The sequence below is a fragment of the Oncorhynchus kisutch genome, linkage group LG17 (genome assembly GCF_002021735.2).
Source record: "Oncorhynchus kisutch isolate 150728-3 linkage group LG17, Okis_V2, whole genome shotgun sequence".
Taxonomy (NCBI): domain Eukaryota; kingdom Metazoa; phylum Chordata; class Actinopteri; order Salmoniformes; family Salmonidae; genus Oncorhynchus; species Oncorhynchus kisutch.
In genome coordinates this window covers 51,807,880-51,835,013 of record NC_034190.2, presented here as the reverse complement: position 1 = coordinate 51,835,013, position 27,134 = coordinate 51,807,880, and the positions used below count along the sequence as shown (strand labels likewise).

General features: G+C 43.6%; 1 protein-coding gene across 5 annotated transcripts in view; it reads left to right on the top strand.

The window, feature by feature from the left end:
• The window catches only part of LOC109907866 (ephrin type-B receptor 2), a 68,152-nt gene extending 43,635 nt beyond the window's left edge, over positions 1–24,517 (top strand). For 2 of the 5 annotated variants that reach the window (XM_020506117.2, XM_020506121.2), the window contains exons 6-15: positions 724–848; positions 961–1,123; positions 1,304–1,477; positions 2,086–2,229; positions 2,733–2,980; positions 5,117–5,332; positions 6,480–6,629; positions 20,169–20,362; positions 20,833–20,988; positions 21,549–24,517. In XM_020506117.2, the coding sequence (XP_020361706.1) occupies positions 724–848; positions 961–1,123; positions 1,304–1,477; positions 2,086–2,229; positions 2,733–2,980; positions 5,117–5,332; positions 6,480–6,629; positions 20,169–20,362; positions 20,833–20,988; positions 21,549–21,657 (1,679 nt within the window). In that variant the 3' untranslated portion in view covers positions 21,658–24,517. The remainder of the gene's footprint in view (positions 1–723; positions 849–960; positions 1,124–1,303; positions 1,478–2,085; positions 2,230–2,732; positions 2,981–5,116; positions 5,333–6,479; positions 6,630–20,168; positions 20,363–20,832; positions 20,989–21,548) is intronic. The other 3 variants (XM_020506120.2, XM_020506118.2, XM_020506119.2) reach the window with 3 other exon arrangements.
• Positions 24,518–27,134: the final 2,617 nt, after the last annotated feature.

Below are 27,134 nucleotides of genomic sequence, written 5' to 3'. Positions count from 1 at the left end.
ACTGCATTTTGGGCGCTTGGTATACAGTATTCAGACATGGCATTCAATGGACTGGGTGTTAGGCAGTGTTGTTATTGGGGTCAGGCTATCAGTTGAAACTCTCTGCCCTTGACACTGTAGTCTTTTCTCCAGTGCAGTAGCTGTCAGTCCTAATTACTGTCTGGGCTGGGACTGTAAAAAGACCAAACTCAGGTTCCCATGAACCCCAGTGTCTCTGGGGCTGCTGGGACCTGCAATTACAGACTGTAAGGAGAAGCACTAATATTACATAAACAGGCCCTCATTAAGCCCTCATTAACGAAATGCGTGTGTGTGTGTATGTGTGTGGGTGTATGTGTGTGGGTGCGTGTGTGCGTGCGTGCGCACATGCCTGTGTGTCTTTGCCTACTGAGTGAATATTTCACCCCTTTGAAAACAAATACAATATTACTATTAGTATTTTCAGAGCATGGATGACTAGAATAGTACTTAATAAACCGCCTCCGATGTTCCTGGCTCTCAGTTCCTTCAGCACAGTACAGATATCAGCCTTAGAGACAGGGTGCAAGACCAGGTACAGGCTGCTGCCTCATTAGTCTAGTTCTTGATTGGCAGTTGGGATATTAAAGCTGTCTGCTCCCGAGTGTTGTGGTGTTGTCACTAACCTTAACCCTTCTATACCTGTCTATCTGAACCTGTATCTCTCTCTCTGTCTCTCTGTCTCTCGCTGTCTCTGTCTGTCAGCGCCATCGGCCGTGTCGATTATGCACCAGGTGAGCCGGACCCCCGACAGCATCACTCTCTCCTGGTCCCAACCTGACCAGCCCAACGGCCTCATACTAGACTATGAGCTGCAGTACTATGAAAAGGTAACGTCAGTTGACAGGTGTTACTACTGTATTACTGCTGCAATTGCTATTACTGTAAGCTTGGGGAGCATTCGGACAGTGAGCAGATCCAGTCTTACACTGTGTGTTCCAGAGCATGGCAGAATGGAACTCATCAGTGGTGCGCAGCCAGACCAACACAGCAGTCATCCGGGGCCTGAAGCCCGGCGCTATATACGTCTTCCAGGTGCGGGCTCGGACCGTGGCTGGATTCGGACGTTTCAGCGGAAAGATGTTCTTTCAGACCATGACCGAAGGTATACCGTTTGAACCAAACCTCGAACCAGCGAATAGTATTTTTTAAATGTTTCCCCCCCCAGACACTTTTGGTGCTCGCCCGCTAAACGGTATGGTCCCAAAAGTGCAACATTACAGAGTAGGCCAACCTAGTAGAAGGTAATAACCAGAATGGGGTTTATTTTGTTGTGTACTTGCAGAAGAGTACAAGTCCAGCTTTCAGGAGAAGCTCCCCCTCATCATTGGCTCCGCCGCTGCAGGCATGGTCTTCATCATCGCTGTCGTCGTATTCGTCATCGTCTGCAATCGAAGAAGCTCTGAGAGACCAGAATCTGAATTCACAGATAAGCTCCAGCACTACACCAGTGGCCACAGTGAGTAACATGTTTTTACAATTTTTGAATGATCTTTTTTTGAAATAGGATTAATTTAGATATACATTAGATATACATAATTTAGAAACATTTGCTTTGGAATTATACTGTCATCCCGGGGACAGTGGGGCTGTAACGGTTAGATGTGGAATACTGGGAGTTCAGAGTTACTACTGTACCTAACTACCTGTAGCAGGTCTTAGTCCAGGCAAGGTTTTAGCTACTGTTGTATGTAGTCCCAATGCGTATCCCCAGGATGTACAGTACCAGTCAAAGGTTTGGACACAGCTACTCATTCAAGGGTTTTTCTTCATTTTTGACTATTTTCTACATTGTAGAATAAATGTGAAGACATCAAAACTATGAAATAAAACATATGGAATCATGTATTAACCAAAAAAGTGTTAAACAAATCAAAATATATTTAATATTTGAGATTCTTCAAAGTAGCCACCCTTTGCCTTGATGACAGCTTTGCACACTCTTGGCATTCTAGTAAAATAGTAAAAAAAAATAAGAAAAACCCTTGAATGAGTAAGTGTGTCCAAACCTTTGACTGGTACTGGATATTATGCATAGCCTCTGTTTTCTTTGTTTCTCCTTCCAAGTGTCTCCAGGAATGAAGATCTATATCGACCCATTCACTTATGAGGACCCCAACGAGGCAGTGAGGGAGTTTGCCAAAGAGATTGACACCTCCTGTGTCAAGATCGAGCAAGTCATTGGCGCAGGTAAAAAATCAACCGGCGAAGGTGAAAACCCTATATACATTACAATATATACGTTATAACACATTTAAAGCTTAGTCCTGGACTAAAAACTGGCCCATAAAGTGTGATATTGATATACACGTGTGTATTAAACCCAATAATACATGTTGTAAGATTGTCTTACATTTAATATATCCAAGTTACAGACCCATATCATAGCACTTGGAAGTCTTATACAGATGTAGGATCTTAATTTGATCCAGTTTGCTACAGCAGGAAAATAATCCTGCAGTGACAAGAAATGTAAATTATTATGTGGATTATAATTAATGGACATTTTTGTAAAAAATAAATAAATGTTAGGGCAAATCAAGTCTAAAATGTTGAAGTGGAAATGACAAACTTTAGAAGCCTTGTTAAACCTTGAATACACTACAAGTTTGCAAATTTCTGCAACAGGATGATCAAATTAAGATACAGCATCTGTAGGGATGTATCAGAGCCCTTTGCTGATGCCCAGTAAACCTGAACATATTATTGTTCAGGAGAGTTTGGGGAGGTGTGCAGTGGGAACCTGCGTCTCCCCGGAAAGAGAGAGATCCTGGTGGCCATCAAGACCCTGAAGGTGGGCTACACAGAGCGTCAGAGGCGGGACTTCCTATCTGAGGCCTCCATCATGGGCCAGTTTGACCACCCCAACATCATCCACTTGGAGGGCGTGGTCACCAAGAGTGCCCCAGTCATGATCATCACTGAGTTCATGGAGAATGGATCACTGGACTCCTTCCTCAGGGTCAGTAGGTCAATGGGCCTCTCAATACTCTGGAGAGATCTTTTCTCCTTTCCTTCCTTCTTCCAGACACTTCAGGTTCAAACACAGTAGGTTGCTTTCCCCTGTTTGTCTTTTTCAAATAAAAGGAAAGGTGACTAAGTTAGAAGTGGAGAACCTAAGGGCTGGATCTCTGCCTATTCTCCTGAGTGAATTTCGGAGATAATAAATATGACAGCATTTAAATTATACAGTGACCTTCAGAAAGTATTCATACCCCTTGACTTATTCCACATTTTGTTGTTATAGCCTGAATGCAAAATGTATTGTTTTTGTTTTACTCATCTACAAAGAATACTCCAAAATGACAAAGTGAAAACATAATTTTAAGCAAATTTGTTGAAAATGAAATATATGTCATTCACATAAGTCTTCACACCTCTGAGTCAATACTTTGTAGATGCACCTTTGGCGGCGATTACAGCTTTGAGTCGTCTTGGGTATCTCTGTATCAGCTTTGCACATCTGGATTTGGGGATTTTCCTCCATTCTTCCCTGCAGATTCTCTCAAGCTCTGTTAGGTTGGATGGGAAGCGGCGGTGAACCACATTCTTCAAGTATTTTCAAAGATTTTCAATGGGTTTCAAGTCTGGACTCATTGACTTTCACATCCTTGTTCTGAAGCCTTTCCAGCATTGCTTTGGATGTATGCTTGGGGTCATTGTCCTGTTGGAACATAACTCTTCGCCCCAGTCTAAGGTCATTTACACTCTGAAGCAGGTTCTCATCAAGGATTTGCCTGTATTTGACTCCATTCATTGTTCCTTCTATCCTTACCAGTCTCCCAGACCCTGCCGCTAAAAAGCATCCCCGTTGCTTCACGGAAGGGATGGTGTTAAACGGGTGATGAGCTATGTCTGGTTTTCTCCAGACATAGTGCTTTGCATTCAGGCCAAAGAGTAAAATGTTTGTTTCATCAGACCACAAAATATTTTGCCTTATGCTCTCACGTGCCTTTTTGCAAACTCCAGGTGTGGTGTCATATGTCTTTTTCTCAGGAGTGGCTTCCATCTGGCTGCACTCCCATAAAGCCTAAATTGGTTCAGTGCTATAGAGACTGTTGTCCTTCTGGCAGGTTCTCCCATCTCAGCCAAGGAACTCTGTAGTTCTGTCAGAGTGGTCATTGGGACCAAGGTCCTTCTTGCCCATTTGCTCAGTTTGGTCGCACGGACAGCTCTAGGCAGAGTCTGGGTAGTTCCCTATTTTTTCCATTTCCCAACAATGGAGACCACTGCGCTCTTGGAAACTTTCAACACTCTGTAAATTGTTGTATACCCTTCCCCAGATATATGCCTCATCACAATTCTTTCTCTGAGAACTACGGACAGTTTCTTGGATTTCATGGTATAGTTTCTGCTCTGACCTGTGCTGTCAAATGTGGGACAATATATAGACAGATGTGTTTCTTTCTAAATCCTGTCCAAACAATTGAATTGGTCACAGGTGGAATCCAATCAAGTTGTAGTGACATCTCAAGGATGATTAGAGGGGTGTGAATACTTGTGTAAATGAGATATTTCTGCATTTAATTTTCTATAAATTTGCAAACATTTCTAAAAACACGTTTTCACTTTGTCGTTATGGAGCATTGTGTGTAGATGGTGAGATATTTGTTTTAAATGTGTTTTGATTCAGGCTGTAACACAACAAAATGTGGAATAAGTCAAGGGGTATGACTACTGTCTGAAGGCACTGTATCACAGTAACCAGACAGTGGATAAATATCTCTTATCAACTACAGATTTTTCAACTACAACTATGTTTCTACATCAAGAACACAATGAATTCAAGAACACAGTGGCTGTCTCTCCTCTGCATCAACACTTTATAGCTTTCTTGTTTTTGATTTGCTGTAGTGGGTCCCTCCGGGCTGGGCCCAGGTGTGAGGTGTGTAGAGTTGGCTTAGTTAGATCAGGTGATCTCACAGATCCAGATGAGGATTAAATTCTGTGCGGCTAATGGCGCCTGGAAACTAATATGAGAACCAGCCTTTTTGAGAACGTGTACCGTATGCCTGTGCACATTTCAGAGAACATAACAAACATAGCATAACATAGCACAGTAACATGTAGCAATATAACATGTCTGTATTTTTTTTAGCAAAATGACGGGCAGTTCACAGTGATCCAACTGGTGGGCATGCTGCGTGGCATAGCAGCGGGCATGAAGTACCTGAATGACATGAACTACGTGCACCGGGACCTGGCTGCCCGCAACATTCTGGTCAATAGCAACCTGGTGTGTAAGGTGTCGGACTTTGGGCTCTCGCGCTTTCTGGAGGATGACACATCAGATCCCACCTACACCAGCGCCCTGGTGAGTGTGGCTCTGTCCCAATATCCATACTTCCATACTGTGTAGTATGGAGCAATGTATTTTGGGCATGTTAGACCCCACAAACACCAGTGTCCTGGTGAGTATGGCTCTGTACCAATCATAGGAATATATTATATTTCTATGGTTCCAATATACAGACTAGAATACCACTTATTATGAGGCAATGTATTGGGCGTGCATTGTAAGTGGTATGCTAGTACGGAACTGTATCAGGTTTAAGATTATACATACAGGATGCATCCGAAGTCTAAAGTGGGTTCTTCTTCTCGTCTCCGTTCTTTCATCGCCAATGATTTCCAAGTATAGGACACAGGAAAGCAATATCACAGTTGCTTTAAGGGATACTTTGAGATTCTGGCAATGAAGGCCTTTCTCTACTTCTCCATAGTCAAATTAACTTGTGGATACCATTTTTATGTATCTGCATCCAGTATGAAGGAAGTTCACGCTAGTTAGCAACTTCCTTCAGACTGCAGAGACATCTGAGTTCATCTGACTGGGGAAGTAGATGAAGGTCAACATTGCCAAAATCCTGAAGTATCCCTTTAACAAAGGATTTGCTTTCACCTGTCCAGTGCTGTCAGATCAGTGCAGATGAAGTCAACGGAGATGAGGAAACAACTGTCACTTCTTGAGACGATTAAGATCCCACCCACAACCTAGGTTTTATTTGCAGCCTGCAGTCCATTTTTTTTTACCCTACTCCTGAAGTGTGCACTCAACGCCAAGGGAATTCAAAAGCCTTTATTTGTATGGCATGTTCAATGAAACAATAATTTTTTAAATACACGTTTCGGCAGCATGGCCTTCATCAGGGCATTCCCCCGAAATGTGTCAGTTTTAAAATATTTGTTATTTAACCCCTTTTAACTAAAGAGCACCTTTTATTTACAAATACCTACTGTACTGTGTTATCTAGCAGCACTTCCTTCCTCTTTTTTGTACCCCTTCTTATAGTTTTAAAAGAAATGGAAATATGGTGGAAACTGACATTAAGTCGCTCTGGAATTAGAGCTAAATTACTTGCACCAATCCAATACTTGTAAATGCATGAGGAGAGTGATCGAGTGCACAGTCCTGACAGAAGGGTAGAGAATTGGTACGCAACACTTGTCTGTCTTTCCAGGGAGGGAAGATCCCTATCCGATGGACTGCCCCGGAAGCCATCCAGTACAGGAAGTTCACCTCCTCCAGTGATGGGTGGAGCTACGGCATCGTCATGTGGGAGGTGATGTCATACGGAGAGAGGCCCTACTGGGACATGAGTAATCAAGATGTGAGTATCCAGGAGTCATCTCTCTCTCTCTCTCTCTCTCTCTCTCTCTCTCTCTCTCTCTCTCTCTCTCTGACAGGATAACTTTGATTCACACTATTTGAGGGGAAACAAATTCTAGACCACCTTTACTCCACACACATAGTACAAAGCTCGCCCTCCATTTGGCAAATCTGACCATATCTCTATCCTCCTGATTCCTGAGTACAAGCAAAAATTTAAACAGCACCAGTGACTCTCGGTCTATAAAAAAGTAGTCAGATGAAGCAGATGCTAAACTACAGGACTGTTTTGCTAGCACAGACTGGAATATGTTCTGGGATTCTTCCGATGGCATTGAGGAGTACACCACATCAGTCACTGGCTGCATCAATAAGTGCATCGAGTTCGTCATCCCCACAGTGACTGTACATACTTACCCCAACCAGAAGCCATGGATTACAGACAATATTCGCACTGAGCTAAATGGTAGAGCTGCCACTTTCAAGGAGCGGGACTCTAACCCGGAAGCTTATATGAAATCCTGCTATGCCCTCCATCAAACAGGCTAAGCGTCAATACAGGACTAAGTTTGAATCGTACTACACCGGCTCTGACACTCGGATGTGGCAGGGTTTGCTACCAACCAGTAGCGCTCACGCCTGTAGCCATGAAATGCTTTGAAAAACTGGTCATGGCTCACATCAACACCATTATCCTAGAAACCCTAGACCCACTCCAATTTGCATAACGCACCAACAGATCCACAGATGATGCAATCTCTATTGCACTCCACACTGCCCTTTCCCACCTGGACAAAAGGAACACTTACGTGAGAATGCTATTCCTTAACAACAGCTCAGCGTTCAACACCATAGTGCCCTCGAAACTCATCACTAAGCTAAGGACCCTGGGACTAAACACCTCGCTCTGCAACTGGATCCTGGACTTCCTGACAGGCCGCCCCAGGTGGTAAGGGTAGGTAACAACACATCTGCCACGCTAATCCTCACACGGGGGCCCCTTAGGGGTGCGTGCTCAGTCCCCTCCTGTACTCCCGGTTCACTCATAACTGCACTGCCAGGCACGACTCCAACACCATTATTAAGTTTGCTGATGACACAACAGTGGTAGGCCTGATCACCGACAACGATGAGAAAGTGTATAGGGAGGAGGTCAGAGACCTGACCTTGTGGTGCAAGGACAACAACCTCTCCCTCAGTGTGATCAAGACAATGGAGATGATTGTGGACTACAGGAAAGGGAGGACCAAGCATGCCCCCATTCTCATTGACGGGGCTGTAGTGGAGCAGGTTGAGAGTTCCTTGGCATCCACATCACCAACAAACTAACATGGTCCAAGCACACCAAGACAATCGTGACAAGGGCACAACAAAACCTATTCGCCCTCAGGAGCTTCCTGTCATCCAGGACCTCTATACCAGGCGGTGTCAGAGGAAGCCCCTAAAAATTGTCAAAGACTCCAGCCACCCTAGTCATAGACTGTTCTCTCTGCTACTGCATGGCAAGCGGTACCGGAGTGCCAAGTCTAAGTCCAAGAGGTTTCTAATAATATGTTTATTTATTATAAAATAAATTTAAAAAGACAGCAATACTAACAATGACAATCATTGTACTGTTGAATGGGATGGTCAATTTAGAGGACAAAACAAAACTTAACTCACACACACACATACACCATATGTATTACATTCCCTAAATCCCGTAACCACATTTCAAAGGTAGGTACAGTCTCCAGTTTCCAAAATTGCAATATGAGCCTTTTGGCTAATAGAGTACAAAGAAAGACAGCTTTCCCTTCGTGGTTATTCCCATCAACTGTACCAAACAGAGCGATTAATGGGTCTGGGGCTAGAACTCTATCAAAGGCTCTAGATAAGTAATCAAAAATGAGAGCCCAGTAAACATGTAACTTAGGACATGTCCAAAATAAGTGGGTCAACGTCCTCTCGTCCTGCTTGCACCTCTCACACAGTGGTGAGGTGTCCGGGAATACTTTATGCAGTTTTACTTTTGAGTAATGTAACCTGTGTATCACCTTAAACTGTACAAGGTTGTGTCTGGCATTCACTGAACTGTGAGCTTCTACCCAGTCCTCATCTGAGATTTCTGAACCAAGTTCTTGTTCCCAAGCCCTTTTAATGGTGTCTGTGGATACCTCTATGTGGGCCTGTAGCACATCATACAGTCTAGAGACTGACCCTTTTGAATGGGGTTTGACAAGGATCAAGCTATCTAATGTAGGACTATTTGGCTTCATGCCATACTGTGGGATATGTGTCCTTACGAAATTCCTGATTTGGAGGTATCTGAAAAAATGTGTTGTTGGCATGTTGAACTTTCCCTGTAAATGTTGAAATGAAGCTAACTGACCATCTATGTATAGATGACCAATTGTTGTGAGCCCCTTCTCCCTCCACTGTGAAAACACCACATCATCCAATGCAGGGTGGAAAGCATGATTCAGGCAAATCGGGCTGACAATGTATATAGTGGGTATGTTAAGAAAATACCTCATCTGTTTCCAGATCCTAAGCATATGACAAATGACTGGGTTAGAGTCATAAGTGGATTTTTCACATATGATGGGTTATTAACAAGTGCAGGGAGTGAGGAACGTTGACAGGAGGCCTGCTCAATCAAAAGCCATGAAGGCATATCCTTCTGTCTCATCGCAGGTAAACCTTCCCTCCAGAAAGACACAATGTTCAGATTAGCAGCCCAATAATACAGTTTAAAGTGAGGAAGGTCAAAGCCCCCCTCTATCTTGTACTTGCATAAATGCTCCAATAGGTTTCTAAACAGCTTCTACCCCCAAGCCATAAGACTCCTGAACAGCTAATCAAATGGCTACCCAGACTATTTGCATTGCACCACCCCCCTCCCCACACACACACACACACTGCTGCTGCTCTCTGTTATTATCTATGCATAGCCACTTTAATAACTCTATCTACATGTACATTACCTCAATTACTTATAGCCCCTCTATTGTTATTTACTGCTGCTCTTTAATTATTTATTATTCTTATCTCTTACTTTTTTAGGGATTTTCATGGTTAAAGGGCTTGTAAGTAAGCATTTCATTGTAAGGTCTACTACACCTGTTGCATTCAGCGCATGTGACAAATAACATTTGATTTGATTTGCAATGTGTGTATGGTAGACTAGCAGCAGAACAAAGACATAAAGTGACCTCCAAAAGTATTGGGACAGTAAAACATTTGTGTTGTTGTTTTGGCTCTGTACTCAAGCAGTTTATATTTGAAATGATACAAAGACAATGAAGTTAAACTTGCAGACAGTCAGCTTTAATTTGAGGGTATTTTCATCCATTATTCAGTGAACCGTTTAGAAACTACAATACTTTTTGGTACATTGTCTCGCCATTTTAGGGGACCAAAAGTATTTTGCTAAATTCACTGATATGTGTATTAAAGTAGTAGAAAGTGATGTATTTGGTCCTGTATTCATAGCACCGAGTGACTACATCCAGTTTGTGACTACAGCTTTGTTGGATGCAGTTTCTGTTTGTTTCGGTTGTGTTTTAGATTGTTTTCAGCACAATAGAAATGAATGCTGTCTTTTTGGAGTCACTTTTATTGTAAATAAGAATAGAATATGTTTATGAACACATCTATATTAATGGGGATGCTACCATGATTACGGATAGTCCTGAATAAATTGTGAATAATGATGACTGAGGAAGTTGTAGACGCACAAATATATCACCTCCCCAAAAAATGCAAACCTCCCCTGTTCTTGTAATGTCTTATGCCTGTATTTCCATCGTATTTATTTATTTAGGCAACAAGTTCTTATTTACAATGACGGCCATAGCAGGCCAAACCCTCCCTTAACCCAGAAGACGCTGAGCCAATTGTGCCCTATGGGACTCGCGATCACTGCCGGTTGTGGTACAGTACCGGGATCGAACCAGGTTCTGTAGTGACGCCTCTAGCACTGACACCTCTAGCCTTAGACCCCTGCACCACCCGGGAGTTATACATACTATATACATTTTATGGACACAGTCTATTTTACAATAGTTCTATTTTGTTTGCTTTTACTCCTGTCCTTCCTCTAACCTCAACTGCTCCTGTCTATCTCTCTTAACACCATCCATATTGGATTTCTATTTGCCATATCTTTTCCAACTGTTAGCATGTCTTGGAGGTATGATAGTTGTACGCCTGTTACTGTCTCACGCATCATTATTCACGATTAATTCAGGGCTATCCGTAATCTATTCTTATTTACAATAAATGTGTCTCCAAAATGACAAAGTATATTATTTACCATTCATTTCTACTGGGTACAAATGAATCTGAAACACAACCAAAACAAACAGCAAATGCATCCAACCAATTTGTAAAGTCACAAGCTTGATATACGCATTGCGTGCTATGAATATGGGACCAAATATTTAACTATTTACGATGTTAATACACACGTTATCTACCCGAAGGAGTTATTCGGCTGGCTCCTCCGTCGCGACGTTACCTGAACGCCCATCTGCGGCCTGCTAACCGTTAGCTGTCTTACCGGCTGCTATCTGAATAGACAATCGGACAATTTTTTTTATATATATTTTTTTTTATTTTTTATTATTATTATTATGTTTTCTTCTTGGGCCTCTATAACTATATCTATTGTTTTTATTTTTGTTGTTGTTGTGTGATTTGGATTAATCCCCTCTACCACACGGAACCCCACTAATCTACTGACGGAACGCAAGAGGTAGCTAACAACAGACCTCCATCCTATGCTAGCTTGCTACCGATGCCCTGGCTAGCTGTCTAAATCACCAACCAACCTCTCCACTCACCGGACCCTTTTGATCACTCGACTAAGCATGCCTCTCCTTAATGTCAATATGTCTTGTCCATTTCTGTTCTGGTTAGTGTTTATTGGCTTATTTCACTGTAGAGCCTCTAGTCCTGCTCACTATACCTTATCCAACCTATTAGTTCCACCACCCACACATGCAATGACATCTCCTGGTTTCAACGATGTTTCTAGAGACAATATCTCTCTCTTCATCACTCAATACCTAGGTTTACCTCCACTGTATTCACATCCTACCATACATTTGTCTGTACATTATACCTTGATGCTATTTTATCGCCCCCAGAAACCTCCTTTTACTCTATGTTCCAGACGTTCTAGACGACCAATTCTCATAGCTTTTAGCCGTACCCTTATTCTACTCCTCCTATGTTCCTCTGGCGATGTAGAGGTGAATCCAGGCCCTGCAGTGCCTAGCTCCACTCCTATTCCCCAGGCGCTCTCTTTTGACGACTTCTGTAACCGTAATAGCCTTGGTTTCATGCATGTTAACATTAGAAGCCTCCTCCCTAAGTTTGTTCTATTCACTGCTTTAGCACACTCTGCCAACCCGGATGTTCTAGCTGTGTCTGAATCCTGGCTTAGGAAGACCACCAAAAACTCAGACATTTTAATTCCAAACTACAACATTTTCAGACAAGATAGAACTGCCAAAGGGGGCGGTGTTGCAATCTACTGCAAAGATAGCCTGCAGAGTTCTGTCCTACTATCCAGGTCTGTACCCAAACAATTTGAACTTCTACTTTTAAAAATCCACCTCTCTAAAAACAAGTCTCTCACCGTTGCCGCCTGCTATAGACCACCCTCTGCCCCCAGCTGTGCTCTGGACACCATATGTGAACTGATTGCCCCCCATCTATCTTCAGAGTTCGTGCTGCTAGGCGACCTAAACTGGAACATGCTTAACACCCCAGCCATCCTACAATTTATTTTTATTTTTTTATTTTTATTTCACCTTTATTTAACCAGGTAGGCTAGTTGAGAACAAGTTCTCATTTGCAACTGCGACCTGGCCAAGATAAAGCATAGCAGTGTGAGCATACAACAAAGAGTTACACATGGAGTAAACAATTAACAAGTCAATAACACAGTAGAAAACGAAGGGGGGGTCTATATACAATGTGTGCAAAAGGCATGAGGAGGTAGGCAAATAATTACAATTTTGCAGATTAACACTGGAGTGATAAAAGATCAGATGGTCATGTACAGGTAGAGATATTGGTGTGCAGAAGAGCAGAAAAGTAAATAAATAAAAAACAGTACGGGGATGAGGTAGGTGAGAAGGGTGGGCTATTTACCAATAGACTATGTACAGCTGCAGCGATCGGTTAGCTGCTCAGATAGCTGATGTTTGAAGTTGGTGAGGGAGATGAAAGTCTCCAACTTCAGCGATTTTTGCAATTCGTTCCAGTCACAGGCAGCAGAGTACTGGAACGAAAGGCGGCCAAATGAGGTGTTGGCTTTAGGGATGATCAGTGAGATACACCTGCTGGAGCGCGTGCTACGGATGGGTGTTGCCATCGTGACCAGTGAGCTGAGATAAGGCGGAGCTTTACCTAGCATAGACTTGTAGATGACCTGGAGCCAGTGGGTCTGGCGACGAATATGTAGCGAGGGCCAGCCGACTAGAGCATACAAGTCGCAGTGGTGGGTAGTATAAGGTGCTTTAGTGACAAAACGGATGGCACTGTGATAGACTGCATCCAGTTTGCTGAGTAGAGTGTTGGAAGCCATTTTGTAGATGACATCGCCGAAGTCGAGGATCGGTAGGATAGTCAGTTTTACTAGGGTAAGCTTGGCGGCTTGAGTGAAGGAGGCTTTGTTGCGGAATAGAAAGCCGACTCTTGATTTGATTTTCGATTGGAGATGTTTGATATGAGTCTGGAAGGAGAGTTTGCAGTCTAGCCAGACACCTAGGTACTTGTAGACGTCCACATATTCTAGGTCGGAACCATCCAGGGTGGTGATGCTAGTCGGGCATGCAGGTGCAGGCAGCGACCGGTTGAAAAGCATGCATTTGGTTTTACTAGCGTTTAAGAGCAGTTGGAGGCCACGGGAGGAGTGTTGTATGGCATTGAAGCTTGTTTGGAGGTTAGATAGCACAGTGTCCAAAGACGGGCCGAAAGTATATAGAATGGTGTCGTCTGCGTAGAGGTGGATCAGGGAATCGCCCGCAGCAAGAGCAACATCATTGATATACACAGAGAAAAGAGTCGGCCCGAGAATTGAACCCTGTGGCACCCCCATAGAGACTGCCAGAGGACCGGACAGCATGCCCTCCGATTTGACACACTGAACTCTGTCTGCAAAGTAATTGGTGAACCAGGCAAGGCAGTCATCCGAAAAACCGAGGCTACTGAGTCTGCCGATAAGAATATGGTGATTGACAGAGTCGAAAGCCTTGGCGAGGTCGATGAAGACGGCTGCACAGTACTGTCTTTTATCGATGGCGGTTATGATGTCGTTTAGTACCTTGAGTGTGGCTGAGGTGCACCCATGACCGGCTCGGAAACCAGATTGCACAGCGGAGAAGGTACGGTGGGATTCGAGATGGTCAGTGACCTGTTTGTTGACTTGGCTTTCGAAGACCTTAGATAGGCAGGGCAGGATGGATATAGGTCTGTAACAGTTTGGGTCCAGGGTGTCTCCCCCTTTGAAGAGGGGGATGACTGCGGCAGCTTTCCAATCCTTGGGGATCTCAGACGAGATGAAAGAGAGGTTGAACAGGCTGGTAATAGGGGTTGCGACAATGGTGGCAGATAGTTTCAGAAATAGAGGGTCCAGATTGTCAAGCCCAGCTGATTTGTACGGGTCCAGGTTTTGCAGCTCTTTCAGAACATCTGCTATCTGGATTTGGGTAAAGGAGAACCTGGAGAGGCTTGGGCGAGGAGCTGCGGGGGGGGCGGAGCTGTTGGCCGAGGTTGAAGTAGCCAGGCGGAAGGCATGGCCAGCCGTTGAGAAATGCTTATTGAAGTTTTCGATAATCATGGATTTATCAGTGGTGACCGTGTTACCTAGCCTCAGTGCAGTGGGCAGCTGGGAGGAGGTGCTCTTGTTCTCCATGGACTTCACAGTGTCCCAGAACTTTTTGGAGTTGGAGCTACAGGATGCAAACTTCTGCCTGAAGAAGCTGGCCTTAGCTTTCCTGACTGACTGCGTGTATTGGTTCCGGACTTCCCTGAACAGTTGCATATCACGGGGACTATTCGATGCTATTGCAGTCCGCCACAGGATGTTTTTGTGCTGGTCGAGGGCAGTCAGGTCTGGGGTGAACCAAGGGCTGTATCTGTTCTTAGTTCTGCATTTTTTGAACGGAGCATGCTTATCTAAAATGGTGAGGAAGTTACTTTTAAAGAATGACCAGGCATCCTCAACTGACGGGATGAGGTCAATGTCCTTCCAGGATACCCGGGCCAGGTCGATTAGAAAGGCCTGCTCACAGAAGTGTTTTAGGGAGCGTTTGACAGTGATGAGGGGTGGTCGTTTGACTGCGGCTCCGTAGCGGATACAGGCAATGAGGCAGTGATCGCTGAGATCCTGGTTGAAGACAGCGGAGGTGTATTTGGAGGGCCAGTTGGTCAGGATGACGTCTATGAGGGTGCCCTTGTTTACAGAGTTAGGGTTGTACCTGGTGGGTTCCTTGATGATTTGTGTGAGATTGAGGGCATCTAGCTTAGATTGTAGGACTGGCGGGGTGTTAAGCATATCCCAGTTTAGGTCACCTAACAGAACAAACTCTGAAGCTAGATGGGGGGCGATCAATTCACAAATGGTGTCCAGGGCACAGCTGGGAGCTGAGGGGGGTCGGTAGCAGGCGGCAACCGTGAGAGACTTATTTCTGGAGAGAGTAATTTTCAAAATTAGTAGTTCGAACTGTTTGGGTATGGACCTGGAAAGTATGACATTACTTTGCAGGCCATCTCTGCAGTAAACTGCAACTCCTCCCCCTTTGGCAGTTCTGTCTTGACGGAAGATGTTATAGTTGGGTATGGAAATCTCTGAATTTTTGGTGGCCTTCCTGAGCCAGGATTCAGACACAGCAAGGACATCAGGGTTAGCAGAGTGTGCTAAAGCAGTGAGTAAGACAAACTTAGGGAGGAGGCTTCTGATGTTGACATGCATGAAACCAAGGCTTTTTCGAACACAGAAGTCAACAAATGAGGGTGCCTGGGGACATGCAGGGCCTGGGTTTACCTCCACATCACCCGCGGAACAGAGAAGGAGTAGTATGAGGGTGCGGCTAAAGGCTATCAAAACTGGTCGCCTAGAGCGTTGGGGACAGAGAATAAGAGGAGCAGGTTTCTGGGCATGGTAGAATATATTCAGGGCATAATGCGCAGACAGGGGTATGGTGGGGTGCGGGTACAGCGGAGGTAAGCCCAGGCACTGGGTGATGATGAGAGAGGTTGTATCTCTGGACATGCTGGTAGTAATGGGTGAGGTCACCGCATGTGTGGGAGGTGGGACAAAGGAGTTATCAGGGGTATGAAGAGTGGAACTAGGGGCTCCATTGTGAACTAAAACAATGATAACTAACCTGAACAACAGTATACAAGGCATATTGACATTTGAGAGAGACATACAGCGAGGCATACAGTAATCACAGGTGTTGAATTGGGAAAGCTAGCTAAAACAGTAGGTGAGACAACAGCTAATCAGCTAGCACAACAACAGCAGGTAAAATGGCGTAGACTAGGCAACGGGGCCAACAGATAAAACAAACAAGCAGAATGGAGTACCGTGATTTATGGACAGTCCAGCGTGCATCAGCTATGTAGCCAAGAGATCAGTGTCCAGGGGGCAGCGGTGGATGGGGAAGGGAAGCTGGACTGGCGAGTGTTATCCAGGTTAAAAAAACGAACAATGACTAAATAGCTTGTAGCTAGTTAGCTGGTTAGCTTCTGGAGGTTCTTGAGTGTGTTCTAAAAATAAATAAAAAAATAATAGCGATTCCGTATCACATTGGGTGAGGCAGGTTTCCGGAAGGTATAAACAAATTAAAAGTCAAAAGAGATAGAAAGTAAATATGGGTCCGGTGGGCGTTTGGGACGCGGCGATTCAGGCGGTTAGCAGGCCTGTGCTAACAAGCTAACAGTTTGTAGGCCCGGGCTAGACAAGGTAGCAGTTAGCGGACCGGAGCTGGACAAGCTAGCAGTTAGCAGGCCGAATTAGCAAGCAGGGAGATAGCGAGGGCTAGAGAGTTAGCCTTTGGGGGACGTCGCGATGGGGTGAGTCTGTTTATTCCTCTTCATGCGGTGACATCGATAGACCGGTCGTGGGCCCGGGTATTGTAGCTCAGGAGTATGCTACGGTGGTAGCGCAGGCCGGGCTAGCTTCAAGCTAAGTGGGTGGAAACGCTAGCCAGGGGTAATCATCCAGGGTTGCAGTTTAGCTAGATAGCTAGTTGTGAAGATCCAGCGTATTTGGAAGCTTAGGTTTAGCAAAATGTTTTTAAAGGGATAGCTATGTAAAAAACGAAAAATATGTAAAAAAACGAAAAATAAACAAAATATAAACAAAATATACAGGGACACGACACGACAGGACGACTTACTGCTACGCCATCTTGGATTCGAAGGTACAATCTAAACTTGATGCCCTCAATCTCACACAAATTATCAATGAACCTACCAGGTACCTCCCCAAAACCTTAAACACGGGCACCCTCATAGATATCATCCTAACCAACTTCCCCTCTAAATACACCTCTGCTGTCTTCAACCAAGATCTCAGCGATCACTGCCTCATTGCCTGCATCCGTAATGGGTCAGCGGACTGTAAAACGCTCCCTGAAACACTTCTGCGAGCAGGCCTTTCTAATCGACCTGGCCGGGGTATCCTGGAAGGATATTGATCTCATCCCGTCAGTAGAGGATGCCTGGATATTTTTTTTAAATGCCTTCCTAACCATCCTAAATAAACATGCCCCATTCAAGAAATTTAGAACCAGGAACAGATATAGCCCTTGGTTCTCCCCAGACCTGACTGCCCTTAACCAACACAAAAACATCCTATGGCGTTCTGCATTAGCATCGAACAGCCCCCGTGATATGCAGCTGTTCAGGGAAGCTAGAAATCATTATACACAGGCAGTTAGAAAAGCCAAGGCTAGCTTTTTCAAGCAGAAATTTGCTTCCTGCAACACTAACTCAAAAAAGTTCTGGGACACTGTAAAGTCCATGGAGAATAAGAACACCTCCTCCCAGCTGCCCACTGCACTGAAGATAGGAAACACTGTCACCACTGATAAATCCACCATAATTGAGAATTTCAATAAGCATTTTTCTACGGCTGGCCATGCTTTCCACCTGGCTACTCCTACCCCGGACAACAGCACTGCACCCCCAACAGCAACTCGCCCAAGCCTTCCCCATTTCTCCTTCTCCCAAATCCATTCAGCTGATGTTCTGAAAGAGCTGCAAAATCTGGACCCCTACAAATCAGCCGGGCTAGACAATCTGGACCCTTTCTTTCTAAAATTATCTGCCGAAATTGTTGCCACCCCTATTACTAGCCTGTTCAACCTCTCTTTCGTGTCGTCTGAGATTCCCAAAGATTGGAAAGCAGCTGCGGTCATCCCCCTCTTCAAAGGGGGGGACACTCTTGACCCAAACTGCTACAGACCTATATCTATCCTACCGTGCCTTTCTAAGGTCTTCGAAAGCCAAGTCAACAAACAGATTACCGACCATTTCGAATCTCACCATACCTTCTCTGCTATGCAATCTGGTTTCAGAGCTGGTCATGGGTGCACCTCAGCCACGCTCAAGGTCCTAAACGATATCTTAACCGCCATCGATAAGAAACATTACTGTGCAGCCGTATTCATTGATCTGGCCAAGGCTTTCGACTCTGTCAATCACCATATCCTCATCGGCAGACTCGACAGCCTTGGTTTCTCAAATGATTGCCTCGCCTGGTTCACCAACTACTTCTCTGATAGAGTTCAGTGTGTCAAATCGGAGGGTCTGCTGTCCGGACCTCTGGCAGTCTCTATGGGGGTGCCACAGGGTTCAATTCTTGGACCGACTCTCTTCTCTGTATACATCAATGAGGTCGCTCTTGCTGCTGGTGAGTCCCTGATCCACCTCTACGCAGACGATACCATTCTGTATACTTCCGGCCCTTCTCTGGACACTGTGTTAACAACCCTCCAGGCAAGCTTCAATGCCATACAACTCTCCTTCCGTGGCCTCCAATTGCTCTTGAATGCAAGTAAAACTAAATGCATGCTCTTCAACCGATCGCTGCCTGCACCTACCCGCCTGTCCAACATCACTACTCTGGACGGCTCTGACTTAGAATACGTGGACAACTACAAATACTTAGGTGTCTGGTTAGATTGTAAACTCTCCTTCCAGACCCATATCAAACATCTCCAATCCAAAGTTAAATCTAGAATTGGCTTCCTATTTCGCAACAAAGCATCCTTCACTCATGCTGCCAAACATACCCTTGTAAAACTGACCATCCTACCAATCCTCGACTTTGGCGATGTCATTTACAAAATAGCCTCCAATACCCTACTCAACAAATTGGATGCAGTCTATCACAGTGCAATCCGTTTTATCACCAAAGCCCCATATACTACCCACCATTGCGACCTGTACGCTCTCGTTGGCTGGCCCTCGCTTCATACTCGTCGCCAAACCCACTGGCTCCATGTCATCTACAAGACCCTGCTAGGTAAAGTCCCCCCTTATCTCAGCTCGCTGGTCACCATAGCATCTCCCACCTGTAGCACACGCTCCAGCAGGTATATCTCTCTAGTCACCCCCAAAACCAATTATTTCTTTGGCCGCCTCTCCTTCCAGTTCTCTGCTGCCAATGACTGGAACGAACTACAAAAATCTCTGAAACTGGAAACACTTATCTCCCTCACTAGCTTTAAGCACCAACTGTCAGAGCAGCTCACAGATTACTGCACCTGTACATAGCCCACCTATAATTTAGCCCAAACAACTACCTCTTTCCCAACTGTATTTAATTTTAATTAATTTATTTATTTTGCTCCTTTGCACCCCATTATTTTTTTTATTTCTACTTTGCACATTCTTCCATTGCAAAACTACCATTCCAGTATTTTACTTGCTATATTGTATTTACTTTGCCATCTTGGCCTTTTTTGCCTTTACCTCCCTTCTCACCTCATTTGCTCACATTGTATATAGACTTGTTTATACTGCATTATTGACTGTATGTTTGTTTTTACTCCATGTGTAACTCTGTGTCGTTTTATCTGTCGAACTGCTTTGCTTTATCTTGGCCAGGTCGCAATTGTAAATGAGAACTTGTTCTCAACTTGCCTACCTGGTTAAATAAAGGTAAAATAAATAAATAAAAAATATAAATGAATTTTACCCAATACTTTTGGTTCCCTAAAATAGTCCAAAATGTCCTGTTATTTCTAAACGTTTCCCCTGATATAGATGAACATACCCTCATGTTAAAGCTGACAGTCTGCACTTCAAACTCATAGTTATTGTATCACTTCAATTATGTCGCAGTCCCAATACTTTTAGAGGGAGCGATCGAGACAGATACAGATAGAGACAGTCTCACTATACTTACTATACATTTGATTCAGGCACTATAAACCACACGGGGAGACCAAAAACTTAGGTCAAGGCCTCTTTGATTTCTAAATCATCATTTTTATTCATTTTCATATCAATCTGTGCCAATGCCCTGTAGGTGATCAATGCCATAGAACAGGACTACCGGTTGCCCCCGCCCATGGACTGCCCTAGTGCCCTGCACCAGCTCATGCTGGACTGCTGGCAGAAGGACCGCAACAATCGGCCCAAGTTCAGCCAGATTGTCAATAACCTGGACAAGATGATCCGCAACCCCAACAGTCTGAAGGCCATGACGCCGCTGTCATCAAGGTAAGGCATGTCAGTCATCTTAATTGGCGTCCATCCTTTCCTCATCTCCTTTCCTCAATGATGACCATTCATCTCAGAGGCCTATCCATCACTGTTTATTTATTTTCTCCTTGTCTTTTGAGGTCTCTTTGGGGTTCTCACTGGGTAATCATTGTTTTTTTTGGGGGGGGGCTTCTCACTGGGTTGTCATTGGGTTTGTTTGAGTTCTCACTGGGTTGTCATTGGGTTTGTTTGAGTTCTCACTGGGTTGTCATTGGGTTTGTTTGTATTCTCATTGGGTTGTCATTGGGTTTGTTTGGGTTCTCACTGGGTTGTCATTGGGTTTGTTTGTATTCTCACTGGGTTGTCATTGGGTTTGTTTGAGTTCTCACTGGGTTGTCATTCGGTTTGTTTGGGTTCTCACTGGGTTGTCATTGGGTTTGTTTGGGTTCTCACTGGGTTGTTATTTGGCGTTCCTCTCCTGTTCCTAGTGTTCACCTACCTCTGCTGGACCGCAGCACACCTGACTTCTCCAGCTTCAGCACCGTGGATGAGTGGCTGGATGCCATCAAGATGGGCCAGTACAAGGAGAACTTTGCCAACGAGGAATTCACCAGCTTCGACGTGGTCTCCCAAATGACCATGGAGTAAGTGAACCTCCCCAGACTGCTAAATGTGTCCTATACTGTTCTAAATGTGTCCTGGACTGTGCTAAATGTGTCCAGGAATGTGCTAAATGTGTCCTGGACTCTACTAAATGTGTCCTGGACTCTACGAAATGTGTCCTGGACTCTACGAAATGTGTCCCGGACTGTGCTAAATGTGTCATAGACACACCTGGACTGTGCTAAATGTGTCTAGGACTGTGCTAAATGTGTCCTGGACTCTACTAAATGTGTCCTGGACTCTACTAAATGTGTCCTGGACTCTACTAAATGTGTCCTGGACTGTGCTAAATGTGTCCTAGACTGTGCTAAATGTGTCCTAGACTGTGCTAAATGTGTCCTGGTGGACTGTGCTAAATATGTCCTGGTGGACTGTGCTAAATGTGTCCTAGACTGTGCTAAATGTGTCCTAGTGGTCTGTGCTAAATGTGTCCTGGTGGACTGTGCTAAATGTGTCCTGGAGTGTACTAAATATGTCCTGGACTGTGCTAAATATGTCATAGACACAGTGTTGTGTCACTGACTGCTCTCTCTCTCCACAGGGACATCCTCCGAGTAGGGGTGACCCTAGTGGGCCACCAGAAGAAGATCCTTAACAGTGTCCAGTCTATGCGGGCCCAGATGAATCAGATCACCTCCGTTGAGGTCTGACCTCTGATGTCCAGACGGGGAGGGCACTGGACTGGACCGGACCTCCAGCCTGGTCTCCCTGTCAGACTGTGACCCCCATCCCCATCAGCCCCACTTCTCTAGACCGCACTCCCATGAGTTCAGTCAACAGTCGGCAGCCTGTACTTTATGGTCAGTCTGCAGCCGTGCTCAGCGTGTCCACAACCACTGCCCCTCCTAGGTTCAGTCTGTCTCTAGCTGTGCTGAGTCTACGACTGTCCAGACTCTGTCCAGATTTTGTCCAGTCTCCAACTGCAGTCTGTCTCTGTTGATTGCACGGCTGCAGCCCCTCCTTGTTTTTGTAGTATGACATTGTTTACAGTCTTTTGGTTGGATATGATTTCGACTGGTCCCCAGACTAAAACTCATCAACAGACAGCCCTTTAAAAGGGCTATTAAGAGAAGGTTGGGACAAGACTTCATATAACTTTACTCACATCTTTCACAGTGAGATTCTGAGGGTATCAGTGACTTTAACAGTAGGACCAGTACTCTGAACGGAGCGTTTGATGTACTGGATAGTGAATAGGACAAGGGTCAGACTCCCATGCAGTTCCATAGACTTAATGGATGTGAAATGAAATGACTCATCTTCGGGAAGAGTCTGTCCCGTGAGAACAAACTTAGCGTCCTTGTGCATAATGCTCTCATTTGGCCGTTTGAAAATTGTTGTGATTATATTACTGTTTGCTACCTACCTTCACTTCTGTTCTCTTGAGAAGAAAAAAGACTTTGAACACACATTACTTCCAACAGCCCAAATGAAGCATAATATAAAAGTACTGTACTGTGCATGTCATTGTCTCTTTCTCTTCTGGGAATCACAGGCTGCCATAGCCACTGAACCATGTCGGCCATTTTCACTGTTTTGGAGTTCCGCTCTGTGCAGTCTTTGTTTCGGTGACTCAGTTGGTATTTGTTTTTTAAATATATGTATGTGCACCTTAATAAAGAAGTAGGATGGGCACTTCCATAAATTCTTCCATTACAAAAGTGTTGTGTGCAAAGTTTAGATTTCACTTTCCCTTTGTCCTCCTCTATGTTTAAAGGATCTCGTGTGAATATATATTTTGGCTCTGTCATGAAAAAGCACTTGTCCTTCCATTTATGGTACATACAAAATGGCTGCAATAGGTTATGCAGCCAGGTGTACTATACTGTACTTGCACAAAATGACAGCCTCTGAAGCTCCAACCAGGTGGGAAAGGATTCCAAAGGGAGCCTGCTGGTATTTAAAAGACTTCACGGAACACTGTCGTTGTTTGGTTTGTTTTTAAATGGGTTTTATAATGATATTTTGTGATTTGTTTTTCTATTGCTACCTATGATCACCTTTGATGGAGCTGTGAATTGTCACGTGATCTGGGGTCGGTCATACACAGCGTTCATATTGACATATGTATATGCCGTTGCCATTCATTTATCAAAAGTTTTGGACACGCGTTTATCATTCGTCACAGAGAAAAGTGGGGACTTTTTAAAGAAATGGATGAAAGGTCTTTTTTTTCTTTTTTTTTGTACTGAGAAATAGGGTATACCTCATTTTCATATTGTGCCAGCACATATCACACGTTTACACATTTATACTCCTTCCATAACATACTGTACTTGAGGTTCAGGGATTAGAAACACATTCAAATAAATAGACACTAGTCAAACCAGGATGACGCAACCCTCTGTTCCTTGAGTGCGATTAGTGTTTGCATGCTTCCATTGTCTCCGCACTTCCTGGATAAATCACCATCAGTCATTCCATAGATCATCTCACATACGGTAGCATTTAATAGGTATGAATATGGTACTAATTAGGATACACCTCAATGAGAAACACTTGACCATTTACCGCTGGCAATGGAGTTATCAACGGTGTTATTAAAGTGTTATGCTGTTACTACCCAACCAACAAACTCTGCTGCCTCTGGGGAGGGGGGGGGGGGGGGAGTCATTTCCAATTTCGATAAATAGGGGTATGTTCTTCTGCAGTTCTTCCCAGATATATTGTCCTCATCGTATTATTCTCTATCAATAGCTTCTCAGCTGGGTATAGTGTGCATTATGTGGAATTATGTCCATGTGTGGAAAGCTATGTTAATTGATCATGCAGGATAGCCCCAGACACTATTATTTTACTTTGTTTTATAGGCCTGTCGCAACAAGGGGGGGGGGGGGGGGGGCAATGCACTATACAAGATCCGAATTTCTAAATTAAGGAAGACAAACCTACAAATATGATTTGTAACGACAACAAAAAATCATAGAAAAACGTTTTTGCTGCTGTCAACAAATACACTCAGAGCTTTCCATCTCTGAGTGCGTGCCATTTGCAAACAAAAGAAACCAAAATGGACGCTTCTACTGTAACTCAATATAGCTGTGACCTCTATATGAGCACATTTACTTTTTTTTGTTGTCATTTTAGTTGTTTAAAAATAACTCAAACACTGTACACTGTGCTAAGCTCATTCCCTCTGCTGGTCCCATGTTAAACCTGCACTATTACCGTACCTCTATACCTTTATAGTACCTTTTTCACCCTCTTTCACTTTTGTTCTCTGTCCTTTGGGTGTCCCTAAAGGCACATAGGGTCAGCCAACCCCCCCCCCCTTCCAGTCCTAACCACTGTGATTGCATTGGGATGTTTCATTTTCTGTACAAATGTACATTGACTGTAACCCTGTGAATGATGTAACAATTTTAATTATTTGTAATATTGTTATTTGTCTATTTTATAAAAAGAACAAAAAAGAACAAAAGAAAAGAAAAGAAAACAACAATTACGACAACAAACTGGAAGCCGGTAGCAACTGTCTTCTATAAATAAAAACTAAAAGCTACATTCAAAGAACTTGTATTTTCTTAAAGCACCTTTTCCCTTTTATCTTGCATTAAATATACATTTCCTCAACTGTAAACTAACTGTAAAATAACAGCTGCAATGTTGTGCAAACACTCTGTAAAGAACACATTGAACAGAAGGGGGAAGTAGAGACCACTCTAGGGTTTTGTCGAACAATGTTACTTGTTTGTTTGTTTTTGCAAAGCTATTTTTCTGAGGGAATTGGTGAGCATTTTCCTGAAGTCTGTTTAGTCTTTTATCAGAACACAATATTATTGTAATTACATTTCCAAATGCAAGGCTAAGAACGCTTGATTTCAAGTTGTCCATGAACCGTTTTCTTTCACCCACTAGATCATTCTGGGGAAATGCGTGCTTTCTGAGAGAGGACTTTCATTCTTTACTATTGAATGTAAACAAACTGCTTGGAAATCCAGAAATATACGTACATCTGGCAGTGTAACAGATGTATCTGCAATTTTTCTCTACTAGATTAGGGATTTCATCATCTGAGGACACTGAAATACTCCTTTATTTCTGCCACATAAACTGGGTAAGTGTGTCGCATTTCTCAGAAGGCACATTATACTACATCCTCGAAAGCGCAAATGCACTGGTTAGTGTCCTACTGTGCACCATTTAGTTTTTATCACACCACCAATCCTCAATATGCCCGGTGTCTGCCTGCCTGCCTGTCTAACTTTCCACAGTGGCACTCTCCCTATGGGCCCAAGCTTTCTGTCCTTGACAGTCACCCACTCCTGGCCAACAGCCAGTGGGCACAGTCACACCTGTCAACGTGCAACTACAGATGTCACAGCTGCTCCCTATGGTCTCGGATGGTTTGGATGCTTGGAGAACAGATCGTCGGAAAGTGGGATGACATTTGCGGGTGTGTGTCCTGTGTGCCTGCCAGGCTGTCTGCTTTTCCATGGCACCACCCTCCCTCCCAGCCCTGTATGTGCCAAACACCATGCTCTGACCCAGGGTGCCAAACACCACGCTACACTGACATTTATCATTTATTTACATGCTCAACCTAGACTGTATGGGGGAAACACATTAGCCGATTTTCACTTGATAGGGCTCCAGTGGTCCCTGCAGGGAAGCCACCTTGAAAGAACACTGGCTTATCAACTTGTCAATAACAATAATAAAATCTATGTTGGTGCTAATGAAATGAGCAATTTATGGTAATGTATGTAGCGTTTGAGAGTTGTTTTGATTGCTAAATATTTTGAGCTACGCTTCTTGGAATTGAAATGAGATGAGATCATACTTCATTGTCTGGTTGCATAGAAATTTGCTCTGCATCTAAATGATTTGCTTCAAATCTTAAAATAAATTATTGTATTTCATTTTCTAAGATACAACCAATGATCTATCATATATTCTTGACCAAGGGGACAGGCGAGCAAGACATTAACCAGACAGAAGATACTATGTTTGGGTATTGTGTCAATGTTAAGGCTGGTTGTCAAATATTGTAAAAGCTCTAATGAGCCAGTGTTCACAGAATGGATGATTATGTTGATAAAACATAATCTTCTAAAATGATTCTAGACAAAAGCCTATAAAAATAATACAGACTCAACAAATATTTGGGACAATTCTTCTTTTCCTTAAAGGGGCAATCTGTAGTTGCTGTAGATGTTGGATCTTAATTTGAGCCAGTTTGCTACAGCAAGAAAATAAGCCTGCAGCAACTTTTGAGTGGCACAGTGGTCTAAGGCACAGTATCTCAGTGCAAGAGGTGTCACTACAGTCCCTGGTTCGAATCCAGGCTGAATCACATCCAGCCGTGATTGGGAGTCTCATAAGGTGGCACCCAGTGTCATCCGGGTTTGGTTGGGGTAGGCCGTCATGTAAATAAGAAATTGTTCTTAACTGACTGTGAAAATCAAGTCTGAAATTTAGAAGTGGAAATTACAAACTTCAGAGGACTTTTTAAACCTCAAATACACTACAAGTTCTACATTTCCTGCATTTCAGGAAAGTTCTCATGCAACAGGTTGATCAAATTAGTATCCTACATCTGTACATCTATTTTTTACTTATAAATTAATGATATGTACCCATTGATTATTGAAGAATATAATTTATACATGCCTCATGAGCTTCGTTCAACATTTGTACCCCATCAGAACCCAAAATATAAGCTTGTTTTAATCCAATGTTTGTAAAATTAAATGTAAACAAACACTGTATAGCCTCAAAACATGGTTCAAATTATAATGTTGATATAATGGATGCTGCGTCCTTTCATCCATAACTGTGTTTATGGATTTCAGAGTGGTTACATTTCTCCAGTCCCCGGGGTTAGAGAGCAACTGCTTACCCTACTAGCAAAAATATTGTAATCAGATTACAGATACTTCTGAAAAACTACATGATTAGTTCTTGGATTACTTTTAAATTCAGAAAGAATGTTTGTGAAAAAATACATTACGACATCCTTTTGTTTTCTCAATGACATTCAATTCGGCATTGAAAGAAAGCACACGTTTAAGTTTGTTCCACGTGAGTGAGTCTGACCACATATCAGAGACCACTATGATGACACACCAAATGTGTTTGGTGAATGCCTTTTGTCCAATTCTAATGCCTCATAAAAGGAAAGTAT